The sequence below is a fragment of the Salminus brasiliensis genome, chromosome 6 (assembly GCF_030463535.1).
Source record: "Salminus brasiliensis chromosome 6, fSalBra1.hap2, whole genome shotgun sequence".
In the NCBI taxonomy this organism is placed as follows: domain Eukaryota; kingdom Metazoa; phylum Chordata; class Actinopteri; order Characiformes; family Bryconidae; genus Salminus; species Salminus brasiliensis.
In genome coordinates, this window is record NC_132883.1 from 39,652,820 (window position 1) to 39,679,658 (window position 26,839).

The window sequence follows — 26,839 nt, forward strand, 5'->3', positions numbered from 1 at the left end:
ACTTTGAATAGTTGTGGTCCCCTTCACGTTAAGACCCCCCCCCCCCCACACACACACACACAAATATTGTCAGGTAGGTTTTGCATGGTAAAATCATCTTGGTGTTTTCAAGTGGGAGGGTAAAGTATGGTTACAGTGTTTAAATGCCAATATTACAATATAAGACTATTTAATTTTCTGCAAATATAATATAGAGCAATCACAATGACCAGCATGTATGCCATTATTGAGGTCGGTATGCTTTACTTCTTATTGTGTGGCTTATTAGAGGCCTTTTTATTTGGGTTGGAAAACAAGTGCACGTTTATGTAACTTTTATTTGCCGTTTGAATTTCAGAACGCACTTTCTCCGCCAGCTAATTTAGTTGCAGCTCACTGTTCCAAACATCTTTTTGTTTTCCCCTTCGGATCATTTTTTCCCCCTCATATCTATTCCTCAGGACTTGGTGGCTCTTATGCTCTGCATTGCGCAAGTTTATCTGTAGTGAGTAGGAACTGTTCCTCTCAGCTGTGTTGTTCAGGGGTGTGCAGTTGAAGAAATACTTGGTTAATGTCCAGCTGATGGCTTCCGCCTTACTTCTGCTGCTGCCAACTAGCGTGTATTTTTACTGTCTTATGTGCAAAAGTTTTTTAAAAGGGCCTGTATCATGGAATTTCTCACACTGTGGTGGAGAAAAGTCTTTAATATAGTTTTTAAATAATGTTACATTTTCTAAACATACATGTTACATACATACATACAATGTTTTTGCGAGGTCACTAATGCATTTGAATATCTCCGCTTATTCACCCTGCAGCAGTTTAGCTCTGCCTGATTCACACAAACGTTACATGGAGCGCTTCCATACAGGGCAGCCGATCTGAAAAAGGGTCTTTCGCAGGTGAACCTCTGAGATTTTATGTCTGTCTGGATCTACCATGTTTGTAGTTTTCTTCCTCCAACCAGAGAAAATGAAAGGTGGAATTGTCTGCTGTTTTTCACATAACTCAATGGTGCTCTGATAATTTAGATTCACTGGTTTTGCAGGCAGATTTTGTTCCCTGCTGTACTTGGTCTTTGAGCTTTCATCAAAGATATTTAACGGTCGTTGAGTGGCTCAGTGGTCAAATGCACTTCCACTATGGCCCAGGGGTCACAAGTTCGAATCCAAAGCCATCAGCTGGCGGAGTCTGAGACAACACAATCTCTCTTAAGCGATGCTGGCTGGCACAAATTGTCTATTAGCTGGTGGGGTGGTGCTGGGGACCCGGAACTGGGGAACTCCTGTGGTAATTTTACTGCCGTTTGCATGCAAGGGTTTTAGCACTGAGGAGACGTAAAGGTTTTCTTAAAGGCAACCCGATAAACTAAACTATTGCAAACAGGGTTAGGACTGTTTTTGTTTTTGGTAGACAAAACCACACAGATGTTTATATCGCAATGTCAAAACACACAAGCAGGATAATGGGACCTTTAAAAGATGTTTAAAAAGTTGAAAATTTATTGTTTTTAGGGGATAAACCATGAATTCTTATAAAATGCACTCCCTGATTAACAATAGTACCAATTAACAGAATTGCAAAATGGCCAGAAACTTCTGTACCTTACCACTAATGAAACCAGATGAACTTAATGCATTCACATCAAACTAGTACATGAAATACACAACTAGTACAAATATATGACTTTAGGACTAAGACACTGTTTTTGATAGCATTTTGGTTGTTAAATTGCAAAATAATCCACTAAAATAGGTCTTCAGATTTACCACTATTTTACCAACATCAACATAAAAACCCATAAGAATAGATTTGTGTTGTGAAACATTGCAACCCCTGTAGGCAAGTAAGGAGTCAGCACATTTCTCTACATTAAACCATTTCACACCAAAACCACACCGATTCTCTTGTTTATATCTCAATGATTTAATTATGCAGAAAATGAACAATTGAATTCCCTTTTTAAAATGCCCTTAAGGAAACTCCCTCCATTTTCTGGGAGTGACATTTGACATTGGCTTTGGCCCATATTTTCCCACTCTAAATGACTGGCAGGTTAATTAGGGTTGTGTAAGGCTGGATGGGGTCATGTGGGGTCATTTGTGGGCGGTCTGTTTAGGGGTGTCAGAATTCAATAGGGTGTATCGGACCGTAAGCTTAGGGTCAGAAGGAAGGTCAACATGCTATAGACCTCCCACTCTCTTTATGGGAAAGACTCTCAGCTGCCCACAGAATGCACTTCTCAGCTTGTGGTCAGGGGTTATTCTGTGTGTCTTTAAGCATTTTGATAGCTCTATTTAGGTAGTAAATTTCTCAACATGTTTTTTCTTGTTATCAACATAGTCACTGAATTAAGACATAAGCAAAGCCTGTGAGAGTGTTTCGTTCTAGAGGAACTTCAGATGCCAGAACTGTTCATGATGGCGGTAAATGGAATATTTAATGGCTGTATGGTTGGTTATAATGATTATAAATATGCCATCTAACACCTTAGGCATTGTATTAGGAGAGTAATGTGATTAAGATTTGGCCTAAAATGCATTTTAAGACATTTGTGGAGATGCATGTGGGGCTTTATAAGGGGAACCCCCCAAAGAAAATGTTTGCTTTTTCATAGTTTCCACTATTTTACCATCATCAACATTACACATAAAACTCAGAAGACATGCCTAGGTTCTCTTGTGGGTTAAGAGAGTATGTAAAACTGCTATATTTGCACTGCAGACCTCAGAACCCCCCTAAGTTTTTCTACAATGAACCATTTCACCATTATCACACTACTTAGAACTAGACTCGACCTCCACTGCAATGCAAGAACCATAGGATGCATTAACTTTACGTCTATTACAATCAACCTCAATTTATATTCAGCTGTCCTAGTCTGACACTAATGCCTTCTGCCCTCAGCTCCTCAGTGAATGTGGCAAGATGGGTTGACGTCAATGCAAGGCCAGTTCACTAAATGAGAGACTAGAAAACAGTTCAGAGAACTTGTGTACGCTCATCTCTGATTAGCAGAGCCAACTCTGACAGTGACTTAATTGTTCTGCGCTGAATGGAGTTTAATTATGGTGTGGGGCTTGCATGCACTGAAACTATGTTGATCTGTGTATCTGGAATGTGACTGCATTGCACTGTCTAGAGCATGAAACACAAATCAGTGTGGCGTGCTCTCTGGGCTCTTTTCCAAACCTTTAAACATGAAAACAGGTAAAGCAAAGGTAAGCTTTTTCTGTCTCAACTTCACTTGACTTTGTCGCTAACTAGTGTGAATGAACGGTACTTATTTAGTGTGATAAAGCGACAGCACAGTACTATGTGAATGTGTATGTTTGTGTGTTTTGTATGAATGTATTATTGTTGAAATATCTCAAAAACCTTATTATGATTCATTAGGAAACAATTAAACATGGAATCTACATTTTCTTCTTTTTTTATTATTTTGGTACAAAAAATGTATTTAATTTATTTTGTATTATTTATTTTAAATAAATAAGGGTCCAAAAGGCTCAGACCACTAGCACACTTTTGCTTTCCATTCTACATTTAATTATATTTAACTATATGTTTTCAAGTTACATTACATAGTTTATCTATAATAATAATAAATATAATAATCAATTATCACAACAGCTTTAATACAAAACTCAAATGTTTGACATTTTACATACATTTAATTTTATTTAGTTTTCCAAAAGCGAACATTTTCTGCTGTTTATTACCAGGTTTAAAGGGAAAACATCCCAGCTATTCAATGTATTTAATAATACTAATAATACTACTAATTGATTGTCATTCCAAAGCCAGTGTCATTTAGGTTCATTTAATTTTCTAAATATACATATTTTGTATATTTTGTATTTACAGAAATTACATTTCTACATTTCTGTTATAGAAAACACTTTGAATTATACAGCTGAATGACCATGTTCATCCCAAAGCATCATGATGCTTTTCTACACCTCCTTGTTTCCGTTATGTCAAAAATTTAGAAGAGAACTAGCATCCTTTATTTCTCCCTCAGGTCAGTATACGACTGAAAATGAGGAGTGTAAATCGTGTGACATTACCTGCTACAAATGCACAGGACCCAACAGTGACGACTGCCTGAGCTGCATGTTCACCAGGTACGTCAGCTCACATCACAGCACCTCAACGGAAAGGCCCACCAAGTCAGTCAGACGTTCCCCAGAATAAACTCCTTGTTGGGACAGAGGCATTAAGACAGTGGTTATACTGGATGTCTCAAATCATTCGTATATCACTTTGTGCTCAAAATTGCATGTCAGTTACAACATGCTTACCTCCTCCGCAGGGTCATGGACGATGGACGCTGTGTAAGGAACTGTAATTCTGGAAAGTATGAGAAGGATGGCCAGTGTCAGCGCTGTCACCATACATGCCATGAGTGTAATGATGAGGGTCCTGACAAATGCACCAGCTGCAGCAAAGGTAACGGTTCAGCTCAGACCTTCTGGCTACAGGAAAAGTAACTCACACCTATCACATTTTAAGTCACTGGAACTTCTCACCTGCTCATTTGAGGCCTTCTCAGAAATTAAGGATATAAATGGGGAGTTTGCACCCCATATGCTGTACTAGGAGCTTCTACATATCTGTAAAACCTTAACACTAGATGTTTTCAGCATTGCAGAGAGGATTTGACTGCATTCAGCATTTTAGAGCTTTAGTGAGGTCAGGTACTGATGTTGGTTGATGAGCTCAGGCACTCCAGCTCATCTCAAAGGCGTTGGGATAGATCTACATCCCTCCAGAGTACACAAGTTCCTCTGCTCTTCAGCTCAGCGCTGGGCATGTGCATGGTGACCTTAGGCTCATGTGTGACACCTCCACTGATTTCGAGATGACCTGAGGCAGCATATAGATAGATAAATGTATTAATCCCAGAGGAAAGTCAGAAGTAGAGTGAAAAGCAAAGTTAAGAGCAAAATAGCCTCCCATTTATGTACAAATACAGAAACAGAAGGAAGCAGGTGCAGTGTAATGTGCAGTGCCAATAAACATAGATAACTACAGTATCTATAATACTAGCTAACAACTGAGTGACTTCTGTAACCAGTCATTTAGCTGCTAATACTCATATTAATCTCTCGGCTCAGTGGTTACAAATATTAACAGGCTCATAATAATAGCTAGCAGGTAGCGTTAGCCTTGCTAGCATGTAGCTAGCTAGCTAGGTTGCGAGCTAATCTCATGAGCTTAGCAGATAGCTAAGATTTGTAGCCAAGTATAGCGATGCTTTCTGCTCCGCAGCGAGGCTTTTTTTTTTTAAAGAAATACAGTAGTTATACACCTGAAGATTATATTTTTATATAATTATGATGTAAAAAGTCGAAAGAGGAAACAAGGAATTAAAGGAAATGAAAGCTAGCGCTAGCGAGCTAGTTAGCACAGCTAGCTAGGTTTGAGCTAGCTAGCTAGCAGTACTAGCGTTACAGCAACACTATTTGCTCCGTTTCGACATTTCTGGCACTTTATTCGGCTGTTGTTTTGTTTTCTCCTCATTTGTGTGTAACTTTTTGACAGATACGTTCGAGGTGGAGCGCTATCTGTTTGAAAACGAGTGTCGAGCCCGCTGTCCGCAGAGACACTACCCTTCCTCAGGGAACATTTGCGAGCCTTGCCCTCCGGACTGCTTGGTGTGCAGCAGCGGCAGCCACTGCCTCCACTGCGCTGCCTCCCACTACCTCAAAGGCGGGACGTGTGTCCAGCTGGAATGTGCAGAGGGTCAGTTCCAGAGGCTTCTGTTTCTGTCCCAAAATGTGTGTTTTCCCACCTCAGCTGCCTCTGAACTACAGCTGGGAGATATAAACATTTGATTTTATATCACGACATTTTTAAAGACATTTTTTTGCACCAAGAGTGTCAGTTTTTAAAAACTGCTTTGCAAATACTCTCCCAAACTGAGTACCATGGTTTTCCCTTAAAATATGCTTCACTTTATTTAATGAAATAATACTAATTCGACTTTTTGTAAAGAAATGAGCAGTTAATCAGTTAATCTTTAAGCACTGACAATATCCATGATACACTAATAAAAGCATATTGTGTATCATGATAACAAAATTGATCACGATACGATAACATATTGTCATATTGCCCAGCTCCAGTCTGAACACTTTAGGTTTTAACCCAAATGGGTCAGTTGACTGGGCTGTATTTCTGTACAGTGCCCATGAAAAGTATGCACATCCTTCCCTCCGTCTTCCCCCTTTATTGCTCTTTAATAAATGGAATACAAAAAAAAAAAATAAATAAATCAAACCAACCAAACAAACAACAACCTAATGTTAATTAAATAAAAATGAATGATTTAAAATAAGTAATCGCCTGAATATGCCCCCCCTCCCCTTTAAAATGACTGACCTAGTTCATGCAGCAGACAGTTAGTGCTAGTAGTCTCACAATTAGTGAAGTGGAGATCACCTGAGTGCAGTGAATGCGTCTCAAGACACCTGTCTGAAGATCCGGTCACTGGCTAATCTGCAATTTCCTCTGATTGTCAGTATTCCTGGCTACAAATACACCATGAAGACAAAAGATCATCCCACGCAGCTCTGAGAAAAGGTTACTGAAGAGAATAAGTCAGGGGATGGATGCAAAAAAAATGTCCAGTTCAGTCAAATCCATCATTAGGAAATATAAGGCTGGCTATGTCACGTGTGTAGGCCGTCCTCAAACTGAATAGCTGTGCAAGAAGGCCGCTTGTGCCGGAGGCCACCAAGACAGCTCTGAATCCCTTGAGGCACATTCACTGCACTCAGGTGATCTCCGTTTTACTGGTATTACAGGAGTAGTATATTTGGTGATGCACGCTCCACCAAAGTTAGCCAGAATGGAGTGGCAATGGTAGAGATGCCATTCTCCATGCCATATATTTAATCTGTTTTTTCTTTTAATGGTATAATTGCTACATAATGCAGATTTAATGTGGGTGAGTATGTGAGTGATGTTCAATCCAGGTCCTTCACAAATAGATATGTAAATAAAATGTCGGTTTTATGCCTTAAAATGTGGGTTCTTGGCCTTTTTTTTTTTTTGCTGAGGGCAAGAGTTTGAAGCCCGTTCACTGTCACTTCGGCTCTTAATCTCAGCATATCAGGGACATCTAAAGTACAGATTTTCTTTAGCCGGTCGTAACACGCAAAGCTGTTGATCTAATCGCCTTTACACATTGAGAGTGAGATAGGGCCTGGAGAAAATGAGGGAGAGCTGGAGTGAGAAGTGTTGGAGATGGAAAAGTGGAGGAGCACAAATTCTTATCATTAGTGACAGACATGTATAAACGGATCCTCTGCCATGGCCTGGGGGCTAAGCTCCACACGCCACTATACGCTCACACACACAAGCCTTCTCCTCCTCTCATACTTCTTCACACATGATCCTCTCTAATACGTGCTTACACACACACACACACATACACACATACACACATTCATTTTCTTCTCTGTAATAGAATATCCCCTTGGCACTGATCCTAGCACTGAAATAACCACGTTCTGTCCTCTGTGCAGGTAAAGTGGCCGACACAGATGATGACAACGGTGATGAGGAGTGTGTTCCCTGTGAAGAAGGCTGTCAGAAGTGCCTTAGTGGTGGGTAATCCATTGGTCTTTTTAATGTCGTCAAAACGTCTGAGCTGACATAGTCCCATACCAGCGAATGCAGTCATTTAATGCATGCTAGTGTAGGGTTTTAAACTACTAGCACCAGGTGTGCAGAGATTCACAATATCTGGTTTAGTTCAATACAAGACAGAGATGTCTAGAATCAATATTTCAGCATAATTCAGCAAAAAGAAGGAATAAGGAAGGAGTGTCCAATTCTAGGGCAACAAAAAATGCAAAAATCTTAGCATATTTGCTTCAAAAATCTGATGACAAGCTACATATGTAACATTCCTGTAAAACACCTTTAGATCCCATAGAGTAATATTAAATAAATAAGGATGATCAGAATGATTGAATACTTTATTGATGATCTGTGGCCTAAAGTTTCAGAGTGCATTATCGAATCGTAAGAGCGACGTTCATTGTAAGTTGAGCACCATTTTGGAGGTATTCTATAGTCAGCTCTGATTATTTACTTTCACTTCTATTCCTTTTATGGATGAAGTGGTAGGTTTGTAGTGAATGTGGTGTGGCTGTGGATGTCTTGTAAAGCAGCTAACCTTACTTTATGTCCATGCATTGGTTTGAATTAGCCATGCTAATAACAGACACCCAGGCAGGGCAGGAGTAAACACACTTATGCTGTAAATAAGATATTCAGGTACAAGATTGGAAGCAGCAGTGTCAGTTTTCCTACTTTCAGATCTATGCTGATGAAAGCTCACAGTTTATCCAATGTGAAGAGTGCCTGGCAACCTGGCTGAGTTTTTTCCCAATATGGCATTCTCTCTCTTTGCTGCTGCTTCTGAGGTTGTACTGCTTTCAAGGCTCCCAAATATCACAAAAGTAAGCTAGTTCTTACTACTTTTACTGCACTGCTCACACAGCAAACACTTGTGGCTGTCAAAGACCGATGGGCACTTAAGTTAGTATAATTTAGCTAGTAGTTAGGATGGCCCTCCCTCTACCCCATAACTCATAACATTTCTAGCCAGTGCCGGTGTTGAGCTGTTAAGTGATGTTGCATTAGCAGCATCAAAAAATATGCTGTTGGCTGGCTTTGCGGCAGTGGTGGCTCAGCGGTTAGAGCGCCAGGATATCGATAACAGGGTTGTGGGTTCGATTCCCAGGCTCGGCAAGCTGCCACTGTTGGGCCCTTGAGCAAGGCCCTTTACCCTCTCTGCTCCCCGGGCGCTGGAGTTGGCTGCCCACCGCTCTGGGTGTGTGTGTGTACTCACTGCCCCTAACACGTGTGTGTGAGTGTGTGTTCACTACCAGATGGGTTAAATGCGGAGGACACATTTCGCTGTACAGTGTACACTGTACAGTGACAAATACATGCACCTTTACCTTTATGAACCTTAGAGGAATCACATGTTAGCCTTCACCCTCTCAGCAATAATAGCATCATATGATGGGGGAGTCCTGGCTAGTGGGTGGGAATTTAAAATAAAAAAAGAGTATGGAAAGTATGGTAAAAAGTCAATTAAATGAAATAAATGTATACATTAAATTAAATAATATAAACTCCTGGGGCTCCTTCCTTATAATGCATAAAGCTTGAAACCGCCTCAAATACCCCCAATCAGACAACGCTGCCTCGAGAATACTTCACGGGAACAACTCCTGTTTATCTCATGACCCATTTTAGCCCTCGTAAACATTCCTACTTACCTCACACAGTCTCATACTACTGTTTTCCATCTCCACTGTACGCCCCCCTCCCCCTAATGTGTGTGGGTGTGTGCCAGGTTCGTGAGATGGGGGTCCTATCTCGTCATGTTTCTTACAGCCTCTATTCAAGCGTTTAAATTTGGAGCAGGGAAGATGCTAAAGATGAAAAGATGTCACACCGTGTCGCGTGCGGATCATCAAAGCGCCAGATACACGCTGGCGCTGAAGAGATAAGTGTGTAATCAGACACGGGCCGACTGGATCAGATCAAAGATGAGAAAGAGGGTGTGTGTGTGATAATGAGCGCTGCTCCAGCTCTTACATGGCTCTCCTTTTGGTGTATGAGGAGAAATCATTTGGGATTGTCACCCCTTGATCTAAAGCCTTGGGTCCAAAAAGGGGGGGCCCCTTTAGCTGAAATGGTTTCGTTTTTTTATCTAAAAGTTCTCGAGTTGCACCGTAAAACATTTGGTGATGCCAAAGGTTCTTAGAGTGATGCCATAGAAGAGACATTGAAAAATAAATAAATATTGTAAAAAAAAACCTTATATATTTCAAATTCATTACACATTAAGTGACGTATTTTGGGCCTTTTTTGTTTTTCTTTTGATCAGTGTGTCTTATAGCTCATAAATTATTCAAATATTTAATTGGGGGGTTGAGAAAATGACTATACAAATGGTTGCGTGTCCTGAACTAGACCAAGAGGTGCACAGTATTTATCTCTTGGTCTAGTAAAGATAAATGCACATGCAACCACAATCATTAGGGAGGACCGCTGAATTCACAGTTGTCCAAAAGATAAGCATCGACACTCTCAGTAAGGAGGGTGAACCACAAAAGGCCACTGGCGAATAGGCTGTCTGTTGGCAGTGCCTATTAATGAAGAGTTGACTGGAAGGGAAAAATGTGGTAGGAAAGGGTGCACGAGACTGCAACTGTGAAAGTATAGTCAAGTCCAGAAAAGGTTCAAGAACTTGGACTGAGGCTTATGTCAGTGCATCAAGTGCCACCAAGGAGCCATCTCCAGAAAAAGTACAACAGTACAACAACTGCATTCCTAATATCAACTCACTCCTGAACCAGAGGCAACGTCGGAAGGTCTGACCTGGGCTAAGAAGAAAAAGAACTGGACTGTTGCTCAGTGGTCCAAAGATTTCAGATGAAAGTACGTTTTGTATTTTTGGTTTGGGGGGGTCTTGTTATCTGCTGGTGTCGGTCCGCTGTGCTTTATCGAGTCCAAAGGCAATGCAGTTGTCTTTCAGGAGATTTTAGAGCACTTCCATTTCCACCTCCAATGCTTCCATCTGCCGACAAGCTTTATGGAGATGCCGAGTTAGCACCTGCCCACAGTGCTAAAACTACTACCAAATGGTTTGCTGAGCATGATTTTACTGTGTTTGGTTGGCCAGTCAATACTCCAGACCTAAATCCCACAGGGAATCAATGGGGTATTGTGATGAGGAATATAAGAAGCAATACAGAGGAGCTGAAGGCCTCTATCAAAGCATCCTGGGCTTCAGTTACATCTCAGCGGTGCCTAGTATTGAGTATATAGATGATATCTATACATGTATAGATATAGATTCTTGTCAGAAGTTGGACTTTTCTGTATTGTACAGAGGTTTTGGATTTCACGAGCTACAAGTACAAACTTTTCCATGATATTCACGTTTGTGGAGATGCACTAGTACATGTGAAGAAGCTTTTAAACCTGTAAAAAAAAGGAGGTTCTTCACCATCACTTCTTTTTTACAAGCATGGTTCTTTATGGAACTAAAATGGCTCTTCTATGGCATCCCAAACCATGCTAGCATGTTAATAATAATAGAGAAAGAAAACTTGTAGCAGCTGTATAATATCATGCTAAATGGCTAACTGACTTTCTTATTGAACTTGTTGTCTGACTGAACCCAAACCCCTCCTTTAACAGATCTTCTAACCCCACACCAATCCGTTTAAGTTGTTTACTTAGTAAGCAAAGCAGTCTGACCTATCTGTAGACCCGCATTTGTCTTGGCACCTAGTATTCCCTCTTCAATTAGATAAACTGTGTTTTGGCCCAGCTCCTGAAACGGGGGGAATTATTGCTCAGTTTGCTTCAGGGCTGCTGCACTGTGATGATCCAAGCTGCTTCAAAACTGTGGCCGCATCCAAATAATAGTCAAATCCTTCCCTGCCGGCTTCCTTGGAATTTGCCTGGTCTTGTTGCCCTAGAATAAGGATCATTATTGAAATGGGATCAGCTAAATTCAAGGAAAGCAAGTGGGAGAAGAAGGGCAGCCTGTCTGGGTGAATTAACCAAAGTACATGGAGCAGTAACACAGTCTTCTACACTCTGTGCTCCAAATGGTTCTTTGAGAGATGCCATAGATGAACCACATTTGGTTCCTTAAAGAACCATGTTTGTAATAGAAATGTGTAACCGTGAAGAACAACATGGTATGGCATCGCTCAAAGAACCCTTTGAAGCACCCTTATGTATAGAGTGTAGTGTTTGACAATGTTAGCTTGCCCCCTGTTGGTAAATGGAGAGAAGATGAACCGACTAGAACGTTTCACTGAATGCTAGTTCAGTGTGAACCAGATGTTCTCCAAGACAGTTCTGATTTTAATTAGACAGATTTTTCCACTATTTTACTACATGAAATAAACAAAGTATTGGGACACCTGCTCATTCACTGTTTCTTCCGAAATCAAGGGTTTAAAAAAGAGATGATCCTGCTTTTGATGATCCTGCTGTGGAGTTACTGTCTCTACTGTCCAGGGAAGGCTTTCTATTAATGTTGGTGCATTGTTGTCAAGATTTGATTGCATTCAGCAACACCTAGAGGCAATTTAGCATGGCCTATTCACCTACCATTTACAATTCTGGGGGGTGGGAGGAAGCCAGGATACCCAGCCAAAGCCTGTACAGACACAGGCAGAACACACATAAGAGACTGTGGACTGAGTGAGGATTAAACCCACAACACCAGGCCTCTGGAGCTGTGTGACACACTAGGTTTTATTCTGTACTGCAAGTACTAGTCCTCCTATCTCACTTTTTTTGTTTATGACACTTTTAAGTACACTCACTGTAAACCACTAGTGAAATAGTTTTAATTCTGGTTCAAAAGTTTACTGCTAAGATTTCTTTAATTGAACCTGACGTAATATGTGTAGTTAACTTTGTTATGGTTAACTTAGTTACTTAAAAAAAAAAAAAATGTACACGTTAAAGTATACTACTAGATTGCATTGAGGTATTATTTTTATATTTGATATATATCTTAAACTGTATTTTATCTACACTTCAACAAGCCACCACTAGACTACACATGGAAAAAGACATGCTTATTATTTTTAGAAATTAAAATTTTAAACGTGTATTGCATTAGATTGATGCCAGAATATAAGAACTTCAACATTCAAGTTCAAAACAAAGCGCTGCTAATACACAGGCTTTTGTGTCATGTAACATCTCCATAATTTGTCCCCCCCGAACCCCAACCACACTGAAACTTTGTACATGGCAGGAATCTGTTTTAAAAGTATATATAGAGCAAGATTAAGTTACTTGTATAAATTGTATTGTATTACTTTTATATATTGTATTGATTATACAGTATAAAACAATACAGTATAAAGTTCACTAGGTTTATACTAAACTGAGTATTATAACCAAGTATAAATATGGTTGGTATATTTTGACAGGTACATGAAAAGTAAACTGAAGGCACACTTAAGTATACTGTTTTTAGATAAAAAGAAGTATACTGTAATAATCTAATAGTATACATTAGTTTTTTGTAAGGAGATTATGTCCATATGTGTTTTTTTTTTTTTTTTTTAGCCATGTTAGCCTAGCATCTCCGGCCATTCTAACTATTCTAGCTGGTTATTGAATATTCTGGTTCGGATTGCATGATATGGACAAACTTGCATTTTGTAATTATATTGCTTAAAGTTGTGATGACGGCATGCCTTCCAGTTTTTTCAACAGATTAGTGAATATGTGATGCCAGATGCTTATTTGCATCAGCATTGCAAAGGCTGTAAAGCCAATATTGTGGCAGTATTATAAGATGCTGATGTTATTAAGTTCTTTAAAGTTAAGTACTTTAAACGATCGTGTTGTCGTTTATTTATCAATTAGGTTAACTAACTGTACTTTGTTTCTATTCTTTGTTTTACAGTAAACCCAAGGCATTGCCTGTCCTGTTTAAAGGACTATTACCAGTAAGTCAGTACCTCTTACATTCAATAAATTAGTCTGTGGTTTCCATTACTTCATGCTTTCTACATTACATAATATGTTTTTTTTTCTCAGATTGGGGCCATACTGCCACAGGATCTGCCCTGAGAGGACGTTTGCGGATGATACTGCAATGATGTGCATGCATTGTGACGATCACTGCGCCAACTGTGACGAATATCAGTGTTACCTTTGTGATAATGACTACTTCCTGTCAGGTGCGAAAAGCACACATACTTTATGCCTAGAGTTACCAGTTACTAAACAAACCCATACAGAGACGGGAGAAACCAGTAACTGTGTTCTTCTAAAATGCAGCACATTTTCTGCTTTTTTTGTCATTTTGACATGTTGCAGTACACAGCATAGAATGAAATCTTGGCAGGTGAAAACATCTTAAACACACAGGAACAATCCTTCCTTACCTTCCTTATACATACACTGTGTGAACTAAAGTATTGGGACATCGGCTAAATCATTGTTTTACAGTATTATGAAAGGTATCTACTGTCCAAGGAAGGCTTTCTACTAGATTCTTGAGCATTGCTGTGAGAATTTGATTGCGTTCAGCAACAAGAGTGTTAGTGAGGTTAGGATGTATGATGATCACTACCCCTTCCCCAACTCCCAATCTGGGGGGCTTTATACCCTTTAGCCCACACCTGACATTTGGCAGCATGGTGCCAATAGGTTGATGTTTATCTGCCCAAGAGAGTCCTATTCCACTGGTAGTCCTTCTTTACAAGGACTAGACAAGCGACAAGCTGTATGTTAGCATCTGCATATCTTTATCAGCAATTGGTATATATATATATATATATATATATATATATACATATATATATATATATATATATATATATATATATATATATATGGTGGGACTATTCTTTGGTAATGTTTGTGATAACACTTTCGTTTAAGGGGTTTGTTTATCATTTAATCCCTAGGTGGCCTGTGTGTGAAGAAGTGTATGGAGGGTTTTTATGGTGATTTGAAACGGGAGTGTGAGCCGTGTCACTCCGACTGTCGCTCATGTGGTGGTCCATACTTCAACGACTGCGACTCATGTGAAGACGACATGCGTCTGGTAGATGGAAAGTGCATCGATGTCAACAAAGTGATCACTTGTCCCACCTTCCAATTCCTCAACAGTAAGACTGCTGTTCATTTGGTCTGATTTAAATTAGCAGATTCTCGAATGGTCCACCTGCAAAATTAGAGACTTTAGCGATACTGTGGTGAAAAATCTAATATGCACAATTTCCTTAAGCCCATATGTAGTTGGACAGCCAAGACATGTTTGGTGTCTGACATTCATTAGAGACCCTTTATTAATTTCATTTCCAGTCCAATGGCCTTTAAATAAGATACATATGTTGCTAAGAAACAAATGCTGCTCATCTAAGGATAGCACTCTTGGTGGTCTACTAGGTCTTGCATAAGTTCCTGGGGTTATTTGGGGTCCCATTTTCTCTGCATCTTTGAATAATCTTTGAACTCTTGTGTTTTTTAAACTTCTTTTTTGAGTTAATTAATTAATTTTATATGTAGAATTTGGAGAATGTGAGCAGTGCCATTCTACCTGTATGCTGTGTTCAGGACGTGGAGAAAACCAGTGTAATGCCTGTAAGGAAGGTGAGTTTGTTGCCTTACCTACAGACATATCCAATATCCAACAAATCTCAACCTGTATGGTTTAATGTTATTGTGAATTGTTATAACTGTAACCGTTATGCAATAATTGTCTGTCTCCGAAATGGCAACTTTACAGGTGAAGACAAACTTAACAGGGGATTGGAAGTCAAGATTTTAGCCTAAATGATTTCTATTGGTGAAGTCATTATGAAATTCATACACAATGTAAATAACCAAAGTTCAAATGATTTCCAAAATCATAAACTCCAGACTCCAGTAATTCTTATACATGATTTTGTTGCTAATATAAAACTATCATATATATTTTATGTGGTTACTTAGTGACACATGGACCCAAATAAATGGTTGAAAAGGGTTATAGAATCAAAGGCCTCTCAAATCTGTCTTAAAGAAAGTCAAGTTCATCGTAGCTGCAGTTGTGATGTTTGCCATGATCAGAATATGTGTTTAAATATATGGGTTTATCAGCTAAAAGTTTTAGTAAGTCCAATTTGGACTTTACCTTTAGCTTTATCCACATGGATTGTTTTTTGCGTGATGGTATGGTGAACTGAATGCATATAAAATACAAATAAAAAAAGGGGTAGGAGCAGAAGTGACAGGTTTCAAACAGTAAAACAACCACAGAAACTAACTGTAGTCCTCAGGAAAGACTGACCAACGGTATCAATATATTAATAAATAAATAGCAGACTGTTTCTTTATAACATCTGTTTTGGGTTCCACTGAATGTGAAGAAGTTTTTTGTTCCTTCTGTAAAGTTACTGTTTTAGAGATATGAGAAAAGTGGCACTGCATCACCTATATCGCCTAGTCATTGTATTAAAATCATTGTATGGCTTTAATAGGCATGAAAGTACAAAGATGATTATTATAATACATTTATCACTTAATGTAGTAAAATAGATTTTTAGGATAATGATGTTTGTTTGTTTGTTTTATTTCTTTATTTAAGATCAGTTGAACATTTTCTCCCTCTGTGTGTGTGTGTATGTAGGTATGTTTCTAGTTGCAGACAAGCAGATGTGTGTGTCGTCCTGTCCTGCCGGTTTTTATGGAAACAGGACAAGCGGGCATTGTGAGGATTGCCTCCCTGGCTGTGACTTGTGCCAGGATGCTCATCACTGCCTTAAGTGCAGGACTGGCAAAGCCCACCTCTACTTGCAAGACGGCTTATGTGTCCCAGAATGTCAGAGGTATATATCTGTTTCTCCCCCTCTTCTCTTACTAAATCACCTTTACACAATTTTGCTGTTAAGCCAAATGTAGTCCAAGGCAGCCTTGAGTGGTTTAATCTTTTACCAGAGTTACAAGGCTAAAGTATGAACTAATTTTTTTAGGGGTAAAAATAAATAAAGGGGGCATTAATCTCTTCACCATGTCGACGCAACCCACATAGTATCTCCCACACAGAGCAGTCCAACGCACACTAGTCATACATTTGCATTGTTTGCCTCTCCACAGGGGTTACCCTGATGGCAGTGAGTGTCGTAGCTGTGCTGATGGATGTGCCTCGTGTGAGGACGGTGCTGACCACTGTCTGACCTGTGAGAAACAGTACCTACTCTACAAGCACACCTGTGTGAGCCACTGCCCTGAGAACTACTATGTGAAAAATGAAGTATGTGAACGCTGCCCCAATAGCTGCACCCAATGTGACAGAAGCGGCAAATGCAGTGGTGAGCATCACTCGATACTTAGGAAAAATGGATTTAGTCCTGTCAGGGTAAAATATTGGGACAAGACCAGTTAAATGCTTGGATACACCAGTTAAATGCTTGCCAATTATTTGTGAAGGTGAAGCATACATGTGTTTGAGCTGTATGTAGGCTAGTTTTTCAACTAGGATTGGGGTTCCACAAGGGTGGGGTTTAAGGCCGTTTGCATTTATTCATTTTTATTATTTACATTGCATTTACAATTATTTAATTTTTTTCTCTTTCTCTCTCAGAATGCAATGAGTACCACTTCCTACATGAGGGCAACTGTTTGGATGACTGTCCCAAAGGCTACTTTACAAGTCTGAAAAAAAAGAAGTGTGAGCCTTGCCATGATGACTGCGCAGACTGCGATGGGCCAGATGCAGATGACTGCATCTCATGTTGGCACCCTACAGCGGTCCGCTACAATGGAGCATGTCTGTTCAGCTGCCCCTCAAACACATATGAAGACAAGGCCAAATGCAGGGGTACTTCATTATCAAACACACAGGCATATGCAAAGACAAACACATATACTCTAACATGTAAACTCTAATGTGTTCTATGTACAACAGTTTAAAGGTCTGGAATCCTCGTTCAGTGGACAATATGTTATGAGTAGGTCTCTCTCTACAGAGCCTAGTGGCGTATTAGCGCTTTTATTTAGCGATGTAAACACAGCGTCACTACTGTTAAGATCAAAGGGGAGATTACACTTTATTTATGCTGAAATATGGATTCAATCTCATAACTAACTCTTATTTTCTCCTCTCTTAGCTCTTAGATTAATCCAGCCCAATGACTGATCATCCAAAAAGTTGTTGAAGCTTTTTCTCTATTAAAGCTTCTGTGTTCGAGCTTCGCCGTGTTCGAGGCTGAAGTTCTCAAAACTACTCTCAGATATTATAAGAAAAATAATCAGACTCCTCTAGACACTTTATTAAATTCAATTCAAGGACGTGCTAGCTAGCATTTAGACTTATGATAAGTCCTTATTAGTCACAGAATATTGTTGTGATTAATGTCATTAACTTTTTAACCACTAGTATAAAATGTTCTAATTATTTTACTTTACTTTAGCAACTGTGGGCTCTAAGCAACTGTCTAAACGTCAGAAAACAACAGTAATTAATGCAAGTAAGGCAGCTTGTGTGCTGGTAAGAAAGGCAAATCAAACATGAGAAGAACACCTTGCCAACTGTGAAGCATGAATCTGTCATGCTTTGGTGTTGTGTTGCTGCTAGTGGCATTTGCAGCATTGCATTGGTGAAGGAAAGAATGCATTACACAAAATTCTACTAAATCCTGGATGCAAATATCAAACCATCTGACAAGAATATAGCCTTCTGTGAAGATGAGTAAAAAGAATCCTACTGCAGGAACCAAAAGACTTAGCTTTTGCTACAAAAGCGTTTTCAGGCTGCGATTTTCTGCCAAAGGGGTGCTTTATAAGGTGTCCAATCTTTTTCACAAGCCATATGGATGGTTATGATTTTTTTCTTCTTCTGTGCATCAGGATTTGCCAAAAAGTCTGCTTTGTTTTATTAGCAACAGACGCTGTGTTTACTACTTCTCAAAGATTTGGTCTAGGCTATCCACATGTTCACATTCAACTGTATATATTATCATGAGTGATTCCAAACTTTTGAATGACAGTGCACATGTCCACAAAGACATTGATATCAATACACTTAAAGTCATCATGATTACACATTGCACATGCTGACAAACACAGGAACATCTTTGGGCTTTGAAATACGGGAGTTAATAACTGACACTGTGGTCAAATGGGAGTCATTTTCATGGCCATGCTAAGGCTTGGAGGTTTCAGCATTCCGGTTGGAATTTTGTAACCATTAGTCTGAAAATGGCTCGTTTGTCAGCAGAAATCTTTATTCTGAGCTCTCCTAATTTGTCATAATTACATTAATTGTATTGGAATATGGAAAGCAAACCACACAAGCCAAGTCTGCCGCTGTACAAACAAAAGCCAGACATTGCAAAACCAGATGCTTCGCAGATGTTGGACGACTCACCCTTATATTCTCAGACTGTTGTCTTAAACAGGACGGCTTTCGGTACCATATATCATGATTTTCCCACTTTATTTTCTAAGTGCTTGTGTCATTACCACACTGTGAGCATCTGACATGTTTTGTCTATGCTGGGCTGATATTTGTGTTTCTGTCTTTTCGGTGGTCATGCTATTTCGCCTCTGAGATATCTTGCCTCACAAAATACCCAGTCAAATACCCAGTCAAAACATCCAGTATGAAACACAATAATGCGTTGAGAGAAATCCTAATCAGTTAGCTAGTTAACTTAAATGTCCCATAAAGTGCATTTATTGAGTATTCTAAGTATTTTGAAGAATTTGATGTCTAAATATTTAGTATATGACTTTGTTTGGGGCAAAAAAAGGCTTAGTTGTCATTTAGGCAAGTGCTTTTCCTTCTGGTGTGTGTTGAACTCCAGTTTGCTTCAGCTGAAGTAGTCCAGTTTGATTTAGAAGAAGAGAAGAGCTGTTAAAAGGTTAAAGTTAGCTTTAAGCCTAGCACAGATCCCTATTTTCTCCCTTTGGCTTCTCCCTGTCTTTGACGTGTTTGAGCGCCCTTAGCGTGAAAACTGCAGCATAGGATAAGCCACGACCACAATTCCTGGTTCATGTAGCAACCTGTATTCTCATAACTAGCAGAGTCTGGAACTGATGAGCTGCTCTTTAGTATCAACAGCACCATATTCTCCCAAAACTGCTGCCGCATTTGACCATTTTCCCAGCTTTGCCTAAGGCTTTCACTAGTGGGCTGGTTTTATGTAAATGTTGGGACAAGTCAAGACAGTTACATAAGTAGGGTTTCATGATGTAATAACCATCTCAAAAAAATATCCTAGTACACAGTATTTCACAAGTGTTTTTTTTGGTTGAATAAGTGCTTTACTATAGTTAAAATTTGGAACCATTTTAATATAAATAAATGTAAAGCGTCTTCCTTAAATATATATATATATATCCATGATTATTTTCATTATGGATTAATGTGCTGATTATGTTGTCCATTAATTGTTGTTTAACTATTTTAAAAATACTTTAAGCCAATGTACACAGTATGATAAACATTAATTTTCATACCATGGTATACCTCAAACTGGTAAACCACTGAAACCCTATACTTAACTGTTTTGGATTTTTGGAATTAGGCCATTTTACAGCTCTGTTCTGGTTATGAAGGATATTCTTTTAAAGTTCATGTCAGTTCTATGTACCAAAATCTCATTATTCATCTACACCAATGAAAATTGTCAGTCCTGTTTGATAAGTGCAACTCAGGACACAGGTCAGGGGCTTCTTTGTTGGGAAAAACCTCAACGTTTGATTTAAGTTATCCAGAAATCCAGCTGTGTGGACAAATTACCAAAAAAAACTTTCAAGGGGTTTTGTGGATCCAAACACTTTTATGGGTGGTGCTAATTATATTGGCTGATATTGACTACTCAAATAAAATGCTGCTGATGATTAGCAACTTTAAGGGTTGGCATTATAACACACACACACACACACACACACACAAAAAACAAATCTGTGAAAAGAGCTAAAGGAAAATTAACAGAAGGCAAAACCACAACAGTTTTTATTAAAGCTACGGTCAAAACAAAGTTCTATGTTATGTTCCATCTCCAAAGTTACACATACTCTCCTGAAAATGAAGGTGCTCCAAAAGATTATTTGAGTGCTGCCACAGAAGAACCTTTTAGATGTTTTAAAAGTCAAATGAACGGTTCCTCACACATCTTTTAGAAAAATAGTTCTTCATGGATTCAAGAAAATGGTTTTTCTATGGCAGCACTCAACGAACCCTTGGTAGCACCTTTTTTTCGGAGTGTAGTTTTATTCTGTATAATCTCAGTGTAAACTGAGTCTAATGGATGGAGACAGCTTCTCTAACTGACCCATGTTTGGTCACTGGTTAATTTACTGAGTGTTTCTGTTTCCCAGACTGTGATCGGTCCTGCCTGACCTGCTCCGGCCCCCACCCTTCTTCGTGCCTCAGCTGTGGGCCCAAAATGAGGAAGAACATTAACGGCCATTGCGAGTTCTTCAGCAACTGCTCTCTGAGCACTTTTGAGGATAAAGATGGGATATGCAAAGCATGCCACTCCACATGCCTCTCCTGTTCGGGCAAAGGCAAAGATCAGTGCCTTAGATGCAGCTCTCCTTATTACTTGCACAGTGAGTAGTCAGCAGCTTCATCCAGTTTTAGAAAAGCCACAGTCACAACCAAAGAACACTAATGCAAACCAAAAAATAATGGTTTCCTAAAATGGCCTAAATGAACTGCTTCCCATACGTTCTTCACTGCTGTGCACATTATGAGCTCTACACATTATCCCAACCTAGTACCATAAGCCCCTAGTGGTGTTCAAATCTGGTAATGGTGTTGTCCATGACATTACCTGAACTTTCTCACTCCTCATCCTGCTACATCACTTGATAAGCAACATAGAGACAAAACGTGGACCTGGACACGTCAAGGCCAAGTCGTTTTTGAGTCAAAAGTCTAGACCAAGGCCAGTAGCTGGAGAGACTGTGTCAAGACTAAGGCTAGATTAAAACAATTGAAATCTGTTTGTAGTTCATTTTACCCCCATTGTACCATAACAATTAATTAAACATTAATATATAATACATTATCATAACAATACAATACATATATTATAATTATATATCTAATATATATTTTGTATAATATATAATTATAATACAGTTAAACTTATTAACAGGTCTTAGTTTAGTTATGTCCTTTGTTGATTTTGGCGTGTGCTCGTTGGTGCTCAAAAAGACTTCCACGTATGCACGTATTTGTCACTGTACAGTGTGGACTGTACAGCGAAATGTGTCCTCCGCATTTAACCCATCTGGTAGTGAACACACACACACACACACACACACACACACACACACATGTGTTAGGGGCAGTGAGTACACACACACACCCAGAGCGGTGGGCAGCCAACTCCAGCGCCCGGGGAGCAGAGAGGGTAAAGGGCCTTGCTCAAGGGCCCAACAGTGGCAGCTTGCCGAGCCCGGGAACCCTGTTATCGATAGCCCGGAGCTCTAACCGCTGAGCCACCACTGCCGCAAAGCCAGCCAACAGCATATTTTTTGATGCTGCTAATGCAACATCACTTAACAGCTCAACACCGGACAGGAATGTTACATATGTAGCTTGTCATCAGATTTTTAAAGCAAATATGCTAAGATTTTTGCATTTTTTGTTGCCCTAGAATTTCACAATTCTTTTATTTTATTTTATATTTTATTTTTTTGGACACTCCTTCCTTATTCCTTATTTTTGCTGCATTATGCTGAAATACTGATTCTAGACATCTCTGTCTTGTATTGAACTAAACCAGATATTGTGAATCTCTGCACATCTGGTGCTAGTAGTTTAAAACCCTACACTAGCATGCATTAAATGACTGCATTCGCTGGTATGGGACTATGTCTCAATGAACAATAACTTTATCTAGTGATGTACCAGTTCGATCCAGTGGACTGGAATTGGCCACGATTCAAGCATATTATAATGGATCAGGTATGGGCTATTTTAAGTCCATTTTAAGTTTTTACCAGTATATTTTAGCAAAATCTGGTCTTCTCTAGGTACCATTACGAGAAATTATTCACAGCCTACAGCAGCGAGGAACATACTCAGAAGATTATTAGAAATGTAAAGTCTGCAGTTTGGAATAAACACAAAATATGGTTCTGCATTTGACTGGTCTTGCTTTCCTGTAACAAGACCATTCATTTGTGGCCCATTCATTCAGACTGGACTCTAGTACTAAAACACTTGTAGAAGCATTGCAGTGTTGGAATATCACATCATTTGTGTGGTTATCCATCAAAAACGACGAAGGGATAAATCCCTCCAAACACATCCAAAACACTTTCCAAACATCTGTGTATCTGAGTAATTTCTGTTTGACTACCGGTGAAAAAAGAAAATCCAGTGTGGCGTACACTGATGGTTAGAAGTTGTTTATGATGTGTTGGAAGGAATCTGTCTCTTTTGTTCAACTAAACAAGGCAAACCACAGAAACGTTAGGACTCCAATGCCACTCTTCAAGTGAATGAGTGGTTTGAGGAGGAGGACAGTCAGCTGACACCACAGCCAGCGCAGTCACTACCATTTATAGATTTGATTCATAGGTCAAGTTTATTTATGTGTAGCGGTTTTAACAACAGACTTTGTCAAAAAACAGCTTTACTGCGATCTGGGTCTGAGTCACAAGTAAGCAAGCCAATGGTGACGGTGGCAAGGGAAAACTCCTCCAAGCAAAAGGAAAAAAGACTTAAAAGGGGTCTCCTCTGGCCTTCTGGTTTGGCTGGTGTATATATTGTGTGTCGTCTGCATATCAACTGACGTCATGTTGGTGGATAACATTACCCAATGGTAGCATATGGAATGTGAATAATGGAGGTCCTAGAATGGAACCTTGAGGGGCGCCATTTTTTTTTCTTTTGCATGTACAGACGTTTCACTGTTTATGTGTACAAACTGGAAGAAAAATTATGTGTGGACAACAGTGAAGAACAAAATATGATCTCAGTGGTTTTTAGCATTTCAATGACCTTTAAATGCCCATCCCAAGATTTTTTATGGGGTTTAATTCAGGCTACTGTGATGACCGCTCCTGAATCTTCCAGGACTTCTTCTAAAATCAAGCCTTGGTGGATGTTAAGGTATGTTTGGGATAATTGTCCTGTTGGAAGGTCCACCAACACCCAAGAACTCTGAACTTGCAAACTGTGGTTTCAGCTCTAGGAACATTCAGTGCCTTTGCCAGGGCCTCTTTTTGTATCCTATACCTTGTTTGTGAAGGCATTTGCGATCTCTTCCATGAACATTTTGGTCAAATCTCTTAGCCATATTTCGAAGATGTAATTAAATGTCATAGTCAACAAATCCTGAGTCAGTCCAGGTTGTGTTTTATCTCAAGCACACCTGATGCAACTAATGAAGCCCATGATTTGCCACCTGATGGGTGTCTACTTCTACGCCTAAGTGCCCACTGAGTGTATAATATACAATACAATATCAATAAAATCAATCAATAATATCAGTGTGGGCATATTGGACCATACAGAATGGTGACAGAAGTTGCTACATTGTTATTGTCATTAGCCTTACATTACCAGGCCAGTGCTGGAAAAAAAAGAGGTTGAGCAAACTCTGTTTTCCTTCCAAACAGATCACATGTGTGTTGCCATGTGTCCGGACGGTTACTACAGCGGCAAGGACGAGCGTGAGTGTGCCCAGTGCCATGTGACTTGCGCAACATGCCAGGGGCATCACAGTACCAACTGCCTCACGTGCAAAGCAGATCACTTCAGTTTGGACAGCAGCTGTGTGGAGAAATGTCCTCCCAGGTACCCTGTCATGTCATGCAAATACCTCTCTCTCTTGCTCTCTCTCACACATTGTTATCTTAATGTAGATGCTTCTGTCAATTCATCTGCGTCTTCTGTGTTATTCAGATGTTCAGGTGGTAGCTCAAGACATGAACCAGGTTAATAAAGATACAATGGTGTGGGAACTAGGAACTCCTTCAGATTACTAGTATTTGAATAAGTGTTAGGATAGGTCCGATTTTGCATGGTCATCATGAATGGCATGTGTGTCATAAAGTGATCACCAGAGGGCAGCACACACTCAAACAAGCAGCAGGATCTCGCATCTGGAATCAAAAGTGCTGTTACACCTTTTATTGCACATCATGGCACTTCTGTAATGAGGGCCCTGCTTGTCCACCTTGTTTATTTCTTCCAGGATTTTGGAGGAGCCTGTCTTATTTAAGCCTCAGATATTTAGATGCTGTTTACACCTGGCTTTAACATGTGCTTTCTCTATCTCTCTCATGCTGTATGTGTTTGTGTGTGCGCGTGTTTCCACTCATGCATATTTACCGGTAGGTAAGAGCATGTATTAAAGTGACCCCTGCAAATAATTCAGAATGCAGCGGCACGGGTCGTCTTCAACGTTTCTAAGTTCAGCCATGTAACTCCTCTGCTGCGTTCTCTTCACTGGCTTCCTGTAGCTGCTGCCTGTATCAGATTCAAACCCTGACCCTGGCCTACAAAGCCAAGACTAGACCAGCGACTCCGTACTTTATGGCAATGGTCAAACGCTGATCTGTACCAAGAGGCCTTGGAGCATCAATTAAGGCTAGGCTTGACCCACCGTGCTTTAGGATTCACGGAAGACAAGCATCCAGACTTTGATAAGGTGGAGCGAACGTCCCCTTGGTGAATGGCAGACTGAAGACCCACCTCTTTCAAAAGTTCTTAGGCAGAGTGTATACAGAGTATTGTGGTCTCTGTAATGACTTTTGTATTTAGTAGTATCTAAGCTTAGAGACTATAAAAACTAGCTAAGGTTATTTTCTGAGTAAACAGTCCCTCTGGATCAGAGAGTCTGCTAAGTGCCTTCATTTCACATTTTCCAATAGAGCATCATATGAGAACGGTGCCGCTGGTCCTGTAAAGTGGTTTTGTGTTTCCTGGCCCTTGTACCGCAATGCAGAGCAATCATTGGACCTAATTGGACCTAATCCACCAATTATGCTGGGTTAAAGATGTTTGTGGAAACTTGAGCCCATTACTTTTTTCCATTGGTCAGGGGTCAGGATGTACTTTTCACACCAAGTGGATTGGCATTGCGGTCATTTTTGTGGCATTTAGTTTTGTTTCCCAGCTGGTGACCCTTGCTGCTGTTTGCCAGTGTGGTTTGTCTGTCTGGCACAACTATGTCTCTGGAGACTGTTAGAAATTCCAATATTTTTGTGAGCAGTACTGCTGTGGTTTGGGTACTCTGGTCTTTGCTGGGTTAACACACACACACACACACACACACACACACACACATATATATATGACACATATGTCACTGTCTAAATTTGTCCTTACCACTAATGTAATGATTAGAACACTGACTAACTACAGCTAGTCCTGTTAAACTGGACCTAGCATAGCATAATTCAAACGTTGAGTACAAACATGAGTTAATTAACTTAAAACAGTATACTATTATACAAGTCGTTGCTTCGGCAAGCAACACTGGTAGGCTTTTTTCATTTGGAAGTGTTGTGGATCTCCTGTGAAGGGCAGTCTGATGTTTTCTGAAGAACCCTAAAGAGACAGGACAGTTTTTCCAGTCAAAACATTAAGCTTTCTGATAAAGGGCGTCACACTGATGAGCATAAGAAAGTCCTCATGATGTCCTTGGACAGCCTTTGCCTACTTTCAGTCTACAGCAAGAAGTTTAAGTGTCTAAGTGTTTTTTTTATCCTAAGCTGAATGGTTGTTGATGTCTTTCAGTCAAAAGAGCAGAAATAGCCTAAAGATTGCTTCATAACATAAAACAAGACACTTGACTTATTAATTCAAGCATGTCATTCTATTAGGCTATTAGAAAACCATGGAAATCAGTCTTCACTATGTAGGTCATGACCAAGCCATGCTTTTTAGCTAACAAGAGGCCTTTTGCAAGACTGCTTTACGCCCATTTGTTGAATTCCGAAACCTTACCGATGCGTTAGACCTACTGCATTTGAATACTCGCTTTGTGACTGAATACACGCTCTGTGACTTTCACCTACCTAACTCAGACCTCTGTGGACCGTAAGTCTATTGAGTAGACTTTCAAGAATGACCTACTTGTAGAAGCTTTAAAATGCAGACAGATTACACCTAATGACGTTAAATACTTTCCCACTGTAATTTGCAGTAAAGGCGCTTAAAAGGACAGTGGGGCGATTGAGCAGTAGATACTTTTCTTTAGGTTAGCATCTGTGCGTTCATTAGCCAGCCGTGTAAAGGCCCTACAGTGGCAGCTTAAAGCCACAACCCTGTCATTTATAGCTCGTTGCTCTAAACGATGAACCACTACTGCCCCCA

At 39.8% G+C, this 26,839-nt stretch overlaps 1 protein-coding gene across 1 annotated transcript in view; it reads left to right on the forward strand.

Annotated features, from left to right (window-relative positions):
• pcsk5b (proprotein convertase subtilisin/kexin type 5b) overlaps positions 1 to 26,839 on the forward strand; it is a 66,596-nt gene that overhangs the window by 32,303 nt on the left and 7,454 nt on the right. Inside the window, exons 21-33 of the mRNA XM_072682375.1 lie at positions 4,004 to 4,106; positions 4,295 to 4,431; positions 5,527 to 5,727; positions 7,515 to 7,595; positions 13,463 to 13,505; positions 13,597 to 13,739; positions 14,472 to 14,675; positions 15,076 to 15,159; positions 16,178 to 16,376; positions 16,645 to 16,859; positions 17,132 to 17,368; positions 20,875 to 21,108; positions 24,136 to 24,313. Coding sequence (XP_072538476.1) covers positions 4,004 to 4,106; positions 4,295 to 4,431; positions 5,527 to 5,727; positions 7,515 to 7,595; positions 13,463 to 13,505; positions 13,597 to 13,739; positions 14,472 to 14,675; positions 15,076 to 15,159; positions 16,178 to 16,376; positions 16,645 to 16,859; positions 17,132 to 17,368; positions 20,875 to 21,108; positions 24,136 to 24,313 — 2,059 coding nt within the window. The remainder of the gene's footprint in view (positions 1 to 4,003; positions 4,107 to 4,294; positions 4,432 to 5,526; positions 5,728 to 7,514; positions 7,596 to 13,462; positions 13,506 to 13,596; positions 13,740 to 14,471; positions 14,676 to 15,075; positions 15,160 to 16,177; positions 16,377 to 16,644; positions 16,860 to 17,131; positions 17,369 to 20,874; positions 21,109 to 24,135; positions 24,314 to 26,839) is intronic.